Source organism: Barbatula barbatula (genome assembly GCF_947034865.1).
Source record: "Barbatula barbatula genome assembly, chromosome: 10".
NCBI classification, from domain to species: Eukaryota; Metazoa; Chordata; class Actinopteri; order Cypriniformes; family Nemacheilidae; genus Barbatula; species Barbatula barbatula.
Window position 1 is genome coordinate 9,744,532 of NC_136773.1, and position 10,579 is coordinate 9,755,110.

Genomic DNA, 10,579 nt, shown 5'->3' on the forward strand with positions numbered 1-10,579 from the left:
CAGCTGTTCCTTATTCTAGTAGGATTTCATGTTTCTTTATTCATTTTCATAACGTGTAGACCATAATCCTTTCCATTGAAACCAATTTAAACATACAATATAAACATTAAAACCAATAGAATTTCGTTTATGTTGTTTTTTTCATCAGCTGGGATGTTTGTATGATGTTTGCATGACAGACACATTGTGGTAAAAAGTAAGAGGTTACATACACAGTTAAATAAGTTGAACGATTAATTAAATTAAAAATGCACTAAGAATTATACTTAAAAGTCAACATATCTAAGCAAATATACTAAACAAATCATTATATTAAATAATTTATTAAAAGAAAAGTAAATAGACCAATACATGACGTAAGCAGTGTTTAGGGTGTGTGCGCGTGAGCGTCAGCTGACGGCTGCAGAAGAGGGAGGGAGCGAGCGGGCGACATCTTGGATTCATGAGTGAACGGTGACCGCAGTGTGAAACGCGGTGCAGACGCCAAATAGACCCAGAAAAACTGTTCTCCGGTCGAAACACGACCCATTAGACAACCGTGAGACGGTACGGTTCGGTCCGGAGGGACAGACAGAGACGGACACGCAGAGGTGAGTGAAGCCCACCGGCCGGGTCAGTCGTGACAGAAGCGAGCTGGGCTAGAGAGCTAGCATAACCAGCTAATCCGCCGGAGCGGGGTGTTTTACGATGGATTCGCCGATAGACGTATTTTAACGGAACATTATAGATGATTTCGGAGCGGTTAATGGAAGCAAATGTCACTTAGGACGCGTGGAGTCGTGACGTTGTCCGTTTGAATGGAGTCTCGCTAGCGCAGACATGCCTTCACACTGACTGACCGATCTTCCTCTATTTCACCCTTGTGTGTAACTTAATAAATCAAAGATTTTTCAATTTAAGAAATCTCGAGTCTGACATTGCTGTTGCCTTGTGAATCGGCCCGTTTCTTCATTGAAGGATGGATGCTGCAGAGAAATGACATCACACCCAAACACATAATGATTCGATAAACATTCATACGAATATTCATAAATATGTATTGTATTGTCTGGACATCGTAATATGATGAGTTTTCACGAGTGATGTTGTGTTAAGGTTGATGTTTATTTCACTCGTAAACTGTGTTGGGTGTAACTGGTTACTAGTGTCAGTAATCTAGTTACTTTTCCCTTGAAAAAGTAAAGTAAGGGATTACTTTAACTAAATACTTTGTTTGACATCAAAAGTGTAGCTTTAAAAATCTGTGCTTTTATGTATAATTCTCACACTTGTAATACTCTGGTCAGTTGGTCTTTGGTCTCTCGCAACCTTCAAAAAATGACTTTAAAATTCATCTCTTCTGTCAATACTTGACGGACAAATGAAAACTTTCTCTCAACAGGCTTTTGGTGAGGGCAATAGTTGGAACAGATCGTAGCCAGGGTGGGAGCTGTCTTTGGTGATGGTTTTAGATCTGTTGAGGCCGCGGGAGGTGTAAATGTCCATCAGTGATTGATAAAGGATATTGAAAGTAATAAGTCATTTAATACTTTTTTGGAGGGAGTAATTTATACATTAATAATCACACCGTAGCAAAGTTCATTAAGGAAGGAAGGAGGTGGGAACCGGCAAACATAAAGCTTTTAATAGAATCAAACGAACTTAAAATGCACACGAACATAATAAACCACAACATACAGTCCAGGCCTGGTCCTCTCTCCCCTCCGCCTTTCCCTCACGGCTCTCGTCCCGCCCTGCTCGCCACATACGATATTGAATATGTAATTAGTAACTAGTAATTCATTACTTTTTTAGAGTAACTTGTCCAACACTGATCATGAATGAATGTGACATGCAGTCAGATTTCAGTCATTTATGTGCTGTTCAAGGACAGAGGTCCTCCAGAGAGATCACATGAATGTGTGAACACCTTTATGTGTGGTAAAATATGATTTATTCTGGCAGAAAGACTGCATTTAAAAATGTGTGTGCCCATTACATAATGTACATAGAGAAATTCAAAGTTCAGTAGAGTAAAAATCTGTGTCCAAAATCACATACTGTGGCAGTACATAAGCTAGAACGATACTTATCGACCATGAAAGTCGACATCTGACTACTGTTTTAGCAGAACATGCATTTCGCATGCAAAATGCATAGCTTCAGCTTTTCTGTGTAATGGGTGTCATTTGTATTGAGCTTTAAAGTTTATTATTCGTTGGTTAAAGATATTCTGTGTCGTCATTTACTCACCCTTGAGTTGTTTCAATTGACTTTGTTCTGATGAACACAGAGAAGGATGTTTGGAAGAATGCTCATAACCCAACAGTTCCTGGACACCATTGACTTCCATAATAGGAAAAATATCAAAAGTGTCCCAGAACTGATTGCTGTCCTACATTCTTCAAAATATCTTCTTTTGTGTTCAACAGAACAAATAAACATATAATCGCAATTCTTTTCTTGTTTCTTTGCTTTTCCATAAATTTGATTCCTTACTATGCATCAAGCTTTGTCCTCTAATATAAATTTCCCAGCAGTCTCTGCGAGAATCACACTGACATACGAGTCATACTGTAATACAGCCATATAAAACATTTTGTTCAGACCAGAAACGATAGCTAATCTATTTTTGTTCGAAATAAAAGTCTGATTTCCATTTTAACAATCAACTTTTATAGCTAAATAACCATTATTATTAATACTATTATTAGTTATACAATACATTATGTAATCTGAACATGTTCTTCACGGTCTTGTGAGATTTCCACAAAATGATTTTTCTATTTTCTATCTGTGTTTTTGTGGCTAACAGCTCGTTCTCCTCCTGCTGTTTTCCAGCATGACTTATGAACACTGAGTAAAAGCAGCACCATGATTGGAGGACTTTTCATCTACAATCACAAGGGCGAGGTGCTGATCTCCCGTGTGTACCGTGATGACATCGGGTAAGTCGCTCTGATGTGTGGCCAGCAGGTTCAAACTTCTGATCACTTCTGATTTCTTTTCACATTTAGCTTGTGAATCACTTAAGTAAAAGGGATGATTCGATTCATTAGTTAAACTTTTTTTTCCAATGTGTGGACGGCTTGTAACAAAACCTTAAAGAATGAGGTAGATAGATTTTTACGTGACGTTTTTCCCAGGTTTGTGACCCATCTTGAGAAGGATGGATCACATCACCGGAGTAAAACCATGAGTGAATTAAGTGACATTTCAAGTAGCTTTAGACAACATGAAGATCAAGCGTTTCATGTGTACGTGACTGATCCCCTGGAAGTGAAATGTCAGTTCTGGAAAATCCAGGCATCACTTGATAGCACAGAGACTGTTCAGAGAAGGGTTGCTATGGATACGGTGGGTCTGAACATCACTGCCAGTTCAACAGCGGTTGTCGCAGTGTGTCTGTGCACGCGTGTCTGGCTGTATAAGCAGGAGAAATCATTCGATTAAGTTGTAGTTTGTGAGTGCCTGGAGGAGAGACTGAGCTCGTGGGAGGTGAGGGAGACTTTAACGGTGAGAAACATTGCTCAAGATAGACAGCAGAAATAAAGACTGTTGTCTGTTTAAATCAAACTCATGCATTGACAGCAACATTATGCTGCCTCAATGTCTCATTTTGACCAGATCGGTTTTTTATGGCATTTATTTGTCGCAGATCCCAATTTGCAGTGCGACGCGTTTGGTGACAATAGAATCCGATTGATATTGGTTTTCTTAGTCTGCCTCTGCAATACATTATTTATTTGGACTCATTTTTGATGTACGGTTTACATGATATAAAAGGGAAGTTAAAACACAGTTTACATCCTGTGTCGTTTTTTGATAGCTCACTATACCAAAGTCCATTTAAAGGTTATTCGATTCACTTGGCTGACGTTTCAGCCACGTACTTGGTTAACTATTTCGGGACACCGTTATCCTATTATCTGTTTGAAGGAAATCTTAAAAACCGTTGCCAAACATGTTTTAAATCATCTTCAAAATGAGAAAGTCCAAATTTGCTTTTGATGCATGACAAATGCAAAGTGTAACAGCAGTTGCATTGATGCTAACATCAAATAGCAATAGCAGTACAGATAAAGACAGATTGCTCTCTTCATTCTGTCCATTTTTCCGCAGGAGGAATGCAGTGGATGCGTTTCGTGTAAACGTGATCCACGCGCGGCAGCAGGTCCGCTCACCCGTCAACAACATCGCCCGCACCAGCTTCTTCCATGTCAAACGCTCCAACATCTGGCTGGCTGCCGTCACCAAGCAGAATGTCAACGCGGCCATGGTGTTCGAGTTCCTTTACAAGATGTGCGATGTCATGACAGCCTACTTCGGCAAGATCAGCGAGGAGAACATCAAGAACAACTTTGTGTTGATCTATGAGCTTCTAGACGGTATGATGAAACATTTCTTTGTTCAGATGGAAAATAAGCTCGGCTTTATTACAACTGTAAGATGTTTTTTCCCATCTGAGACCTTGGTTCTTGTACTGCAGTGCATGTTTGTTTCTATCCTCCAGTACTGACACCTCATCTGCTGTGCTGTTGTTTTTTTAGGTTTTGATTTTTATGACATGTCGATGAGAAAATCAAAACCTAAAGAAAATACAGCACGGACATACTTGCATCTGCTTTCTGAGAAGGATGCTGCTGGATTTAATTTCAAATCCTCATTTTGTATTATGTGTTATATATTTAACATGTATTACATATTGATGATGGACTCAAAGCTAATGGATATGAACTACAAGCCACAAACCTCCAGATTCATGTTGATACTGAAACAGATGCTCATTGTTTGTCTCCATCTCCTCACTGTAGAGATCTTGGATTTTGGATACCCCCAGAACTCTGAGACCGGAGCCTTGAAAACCTTCATTACTCAACAGGGGATCAAGAGCCAGGTATATAAATCTTATCGCTCTCATTATTATCTTTATACGTGATTTACAAAAACACGATTGTAATGTTATGCGTGTGGAACCTATTTCAAATAAACCATTTATACCTTTACGTTCACTTCACCCCCCTCACGTCCCTGATGACTCGTAACTCACTGGCTCCAGCATCACGTAAGCATCACTTTTTATGTCTTCAAATCGGTTTTTGCATGAAGCTTTGCATTAGAACAACTTGTTAAATATAATAGAAATCAGTTTTGGGCTTATTTATGCTATAGTTATCTAAACGTTGTTCTCAGACGAAAGAGGAGCAGTCTCAGATAACCAGTCAGGTCACCGGACAGATCGGCTGGAGACGCGAGGGCATCAAATATCGTCGCAACGAACTCTTCTTGGACGTACTGGAAAGCGTCAACTTGCTGATGTCACCACAAGGTGTGTGATGCTGCACTCTACTGGACACCTAGAGTATTTATGGATCACTTTTACTGATTTCTCGTGTCATGATGTTATAAATGCTATACCGGGTTTGGTTATGTGTTTGTTTGCAGGTCAGGTATTGAGTGCTCATGTCTCCGGCCGTGTGGTGATGAAGAGCTACTTAAGTGGAATGCCAGAGTGCAAATTTGGCATGAATGACAAGATCGTCATCGACAAGCAAGGCAAAGGAGGCACAACCGATGATTCGGCCAAGAGGTGAGTTATCGAACACTCACACGAAAGTTTTCTAGCTGTTTAACCTTTTAATTTTATCAAAATAACGAATAGTAGCAGCAGTGTTTACCATGGTTATTATAGTTAAATAAAAAGTTCACCTCAAAATTAAAATTGTTATTTTTACTCTCCCACATAAGAGAAGAAATTCAACCAAACAGTTATAATATCACAAAAGCAAATACAATTGCTAAAAAAAATATTAAATAAAAAACTTTTTTTTAAATTCATAATAATACTGTAAACAAAAGTATAATAATTGTGCATTATTTACTATTTCGAAGTTTAGTGTTTCTTCAAATGTGGTGTAAATTTAATTCAACAATCCATATTTTTTTATTTCCACTATTTTTAAATCAAGGTTCTTATAGTTTACTAAAATTAAAACTTGGAACGAAATTCTATTTATTGAAATCAAATTAGACGAAAGTATAAAAATTATTTGGAAAAACCTTTTAAATTGAAATAAACTGAAATAAGTTTAAGGCACTAAAATTATAATGAAAAATTAAAATACAAATACAAATAAACTAATCTTATATAGCAACATAATAAAAAAAATGACAAAAGCATATAACAAAGATTTTTTTACAAAGATTAACTGGTAAAATTAAAAACTTTAACAAATAACAATGCAGAATTTACTTAAATTGTAGAATTTAAGTAAATTCTGCATTGTTATTTGTTATAGTCTCCTAAACCCTCTGCTGTTCCGTCATGAACCACTAGGGGTTCACATACTCCACTCAGAAACCCAAGACATTTTAATAAATTTCATGTGAATCTATTCTCTCTGGATCTTTGTCCCAGTGGGTATTTGTATCTTTAGTGAGGACCGTTTGATTCTGACGTGCCACTGGTTTAGTCCTTTGGTTTATTTTTCCATGTTTTTCTGTTGATTTTGTGTGCCTCTCTCCTCTCTCTCTGCTGGACTTCAGTGAGTTGGGAGGAAGGTAGCGTAAATCTCACTCCTGCTCTGTCACCTTCACTCTTTTCTGTCTCAAACCATTTGTCTTTGTGTCATTGCCATCAAACATCTCAGTAAAGATGAGTTTTGCATCGGATGACACTGTCATTACCTTCAGATTAGTTTAAGTGTGTGTGAATGGAGTGTCTAAATGAAGGAGCGGCGCTTCTTCTTCATCTGTATTGTCATATCAACTGTCTGTTTTTGTTCTTTACTGAGAGTTTCTTCAGACAGAAACTTCTAGAGTCTGTGTTAAATTTACCGACTTTGACCACAGCATAACACGCTTCATAATCTAGCCAATCACAACCTCCTGAACCAAAATAACACCGTTGGTTTTGTTGTGGTCACAGTGCACTTTCTATCCAATTGATCTCAAATCTCACCATGCCAGCCCTCTTGTGTGTGTGTGTGTGTGTGTGTGTTTGCTTCATTTCTCTGCGGCTTCATTCAAGTGTTCTCTCTTCTGTGTCCCCTGCCGCAGCGGCAAACAGTCTATCGCGATCGATGACTGCACCTTCCACCAGTGCGTCCGGCTCAGCAAGTTTGACTCGGAGCGCAGCATCAGCTTCATTCCTCCCGATGGAGATTACGAGCTCATGAGGTCGGTGGATAAAGGATGTGTAGGCGGTGTTTTATCGTTTTACGCAGAGCATTGACTGAAGTGTGTGTGATTTAGGTACCGCACCACCAAAGACATCATCCTGCCCTTCCGCGTCATCCCATTGGTCCGGGAGGTGGGCCGCACCAAGCTGGAGGTTAAGGTGGTGATCAAGTCTAACTTCAAACCATCGCTGCTGGCACAGAAGATAGAGGTGATGTATGATTTTAAGTAGTGTTTTATGATTGTTGCTTGTGGGACTACACAAGATCACTGTTGGATCTCAATTGTCATTAATGTCAGAATTCCCAACAGTAGAAATGTTTTAAAGATAAACAAACGTGCGAGTCATTGAGCAACCCATATAAGCACTTTTCATTCAAATTCTCAGAATGTCAGTAATTCAGAACACGTGAAGGCGAGTTAATGTTTCAGTGTGATTAAATGATGTTTGTCTTTGTGTAGGTGCGCATCCCGACTCCACTCAACACCAGCGGGGTTCAGGTCATCTGCATGAAGGGAAAAGCCAAATACAAGGCCAGCGAGAACGCCATCGTTTGGAAGTACGGCTTTTTACTTTCAGCAACTTTGTGTTTACTGTCTTCTGCCATCACTTGGTCATTTGTTTTGGCCCAGAGCAGACTGTGAGACATTTGTTTGGCTGTCTCGGATGAAGTATTTAGGATAGAGTAATCACTTCTCGACGGGGTAAACAAGGTTCGAGACGTTCTCACATTATCCTCAAAACACTGCTTGTTAGGGAATATGGATGTGATAAAAGCAAATCGCTGTTCTCATGCTGTATGGGCAGTTTAAAAACATATAGGGTCTAAAAGGAGCGATATGGATATTTTAGCGGCATCTAAACTGTACTATTAAAAATATTTGTCTTATCCTGAATTTTTCATGAACTTGTAATTCTTTATTATGTGGAAACCCTGTCTATAACGTTTAGTGAATACATTTTATCCCTGATCTTTTTTTTCCATAGGATCAAGCGAATGGCTGGTATGAAGGAATCTCAGATCAGCGCTGAGATCGAGCTGCTACCCACTAATGACAAAAAGAAGTGGGCTCGCCCACCCATCTCCATGAACTTTGAGGTCAGCTTGAACCCCTAAAGGCCTCAAACCTCCATTTCCACATGCATATTTTGTCTCGAAACTTCTAGGCAATTCTGTAAATTTACAAACATTTGCCCAAAAATGGATTATTTAATGTAATGAATAGTTGTATTTTGATATTTGTCTTACGATGTTTATGAAAACTGCAGCGAGGTCCAGTAGTCTGACACTGTGTTAAATTAAGGTTTTCACTGAAATGTGCAATAACAATCTTCAGTAACTTTAGATCATTAATGTTTGTGACATTGGTATAGGACTGTAAATGGATGAATGGAAAATTAGCACAAAAATAATATTGTATGACTATTTCATTTATGTAGGCTCATGAAAAAGTAAACAAATTTGTCTTTCCAGGTACCCTTCGCTCCATCAGGGCTGAAAGTGCGCTACCTGAAGGTCTTTGAGCCGAAGCTGAACTACAGCGATCACGATGTGATTAAATGGGTGCGTTACATCGGCCGCAGCGGCATCTACGAGACCCGCTGCTAACAGAGGCCCATCCACTAGACGCAGCCTAATAGATTTCCAGAGAACGAGCAGAATTAAGTCATTCATCTTCTCGCTCTCCCCTTCCTCCACTCTGTATATGGTGGTCCATTCACACAAAACATCAACAAAGGGAAACTAAACAAAGAACATCATGCGAAATAGATTATTCCCACAGAGTTTATCTGCAATGAAAACGTTCCACAAATTCACTTGATGGGAAATGTAAACATCCACCTTATTTCTTCATTCTCCCACTTCGTACATTCCAGCCCCTCACTGAATCTATAGTAATGTGGGGGTTTGGCCTCGTTCCATCCCATGATTCTCTCTGAACCCGTGTTCCCACGTAAAGACGGGATCAGTGTTGTCTTTATCTGCGTATGTGAACCCAAAAATTACATTTCTTTCCAAGTGGTTCCTCCCAATAGCGTTGATTAGGTATCGTCCATGTTGTTCTCAGTGAATTTGTGTAAACATTAAGCCCCACAATGTTCTTGAGTGTAAACATTGTCCATTAAAAAATGTTTGTTTGTGTAAACCAATACTAAAACTCTACTTTTTGTTTAGATTTTTTTATTCGTCTATGTAAAAGAGTTTCTCAATGTGACCAAAATGTTCAGAGGTGTGAGGCTGCTTGAATTAAGGCTAAAAAGCGTACTAATGCTTAAGTACTGTCTGTATACATATAGACTATTATATACACTGTAAGATGGCAAAACAACAACAGAGCTGACTTTGAGGTGTTACAGCTTTTAATTGGTGTTATATAGACAGAGCCTCCAACATCTCTCAGGGACTCGCCATTTGTGTGTTTCAAAGAATATCAAGTGCTTTGTAATAACGTGGTGGTGAGTGAATGATATCAACGTTTTCATTTTTGGGTGAACTTGCCCTCTGAAAAGGCATTTCACTGAATTCCTCAGAACAGGGACTAGAATTTTAAGCAGTCTTTCTGCGTACAAATTCTCGTGAACACGGCAGACGTCTGTGGAATTCTTAACGCAAAGTATTTCAGCACAGAAATGGAAGCACGGTTTAGTGTCACTTACAATAAAAACTGAATTCTGCCCCTGCGTGCGAGCACTTGAATCGATGTTATTTCAGGCAGGGTAACTCTTCAGTTTAATTGTGCGGAGTGTCGAGCACTTGTTATAACTTTACTGTCTGACCTCAGTGTGTTTCAGCCCTGAGAGATGATGGGGCTCCTTTAGCAACAGTGTGTCATCTTCATTTGCTAACTTTGTGACTGTTGTGTTAATCCTAATAAAATGTGTAACCAACTACTTTTGGATCGATAATTTTTTGCTTTACAATACCGTTCTATAGGTTTATGTAGTTTCTCATTTCTCTAAATTGCAAATACAAATGAATCCTCAAATATTACACAATTGATTGAAATTAACATTCATAAAATGCAAGGCCAAATATGTTTCAGATATATTTTAAATCACTGAAACGTTAAGATGAGATTCCTCAAATGAGTCGGAGACTGAATCGTTTCGGTGCAGTTAATCATGACTAAATCAAGTAACCATAGAAAACCGCTATAAAAGATATTAAAAACAGGCTGACATCAGGAAACAATAGCTGCAATAACCTCTTCAGCTCTGGTGCGAATTTTGCATTTTTTACGAGTTTAAAAAGTGCCCTACTCTCATACATTGGAGTTACTGGATAGAAGGGGTCTCAATTTACAGAAAACCTTCAAAATTAGAAATAAATTTGATAGATCGGTGAAATATACTTTGGAAGTATGAGCTTTTGTGTGATATATGACTCATTTATTGTATGTTTTATGAGTTTGTGTGATG

The 10,579-nt window shown here is 38.7% G+C and overlaps 1 protein-coding gene across 2 annotated transcripts; it reads left to right on the forward strand.

Annotated features, from left to right (window-relative positions):
• Positions 1 to 369: 369 nt before the first annotated feature.
• Positions 370 to 10,051, forward strand: ap2m1b (adaptor related protein complex 2 subunit mu 1b). Of its 2 annotated transcripts, none has more exons than XM_079465761.1 (11): positions 370 to 590; positions 2,821 to 2,927; positions 4,102 to 4,367; positions 4,794 to 4,876; positions 5,173 to 5,308; positions 5,425 to 5,569; positions 7,039 to 7,158; positions 7,234 to 7,369; positions 7,621 to 7,718; positions 8,147 to 8,258; positions 8,634 to 10,051. In XM_079465761.1, exons 2-11 carry the CDS (start codon positions 2,854 to 2,856, stop codon positions 8,766 to 8,768), a joined length of 1,305 nt encoding a protein of 434 aa, XP_079321887.1. In that variant the 5' UTR covers positions 370 to 590; positions 2,821 to 2,853; the 3' UTR covers positions 8,769 to 10,051. The 2 variants fall into 2 exon arrangements, with proteins under 2 accessions (XP_079321887.1, XP_079321888.1); XM_079465762.1 differs by having other exon boundaries at positions 403 to 590; positions 2,795 to 2,927.
• Positions 10,052 to 10,579: the final 528 nt, after the last annotated feature.

Coding starts and splice junctions, on each gene's coding strand:
- ap2m1b (XM_079465761.1), top strand. CDS start 2,854: ATGATTGGAGGACTTTTCATCTACAATCACAAGGGCGAGGTGCTGATC. Junction 7,370..7,620: donor TGCTGGCACAGAAGATAGAG/GTGATGTATGAT, acceptor GTCTTTGTGTAG/GTGCGCATCCCGACTCCACT. Junction 8,259..8,633: donor CCATCTCCATGAACTTTGAG/GTCAGCTTGAAC, acceptor TTGTCTTTCCAG/GTACCCTTCGCTCCATCAGG.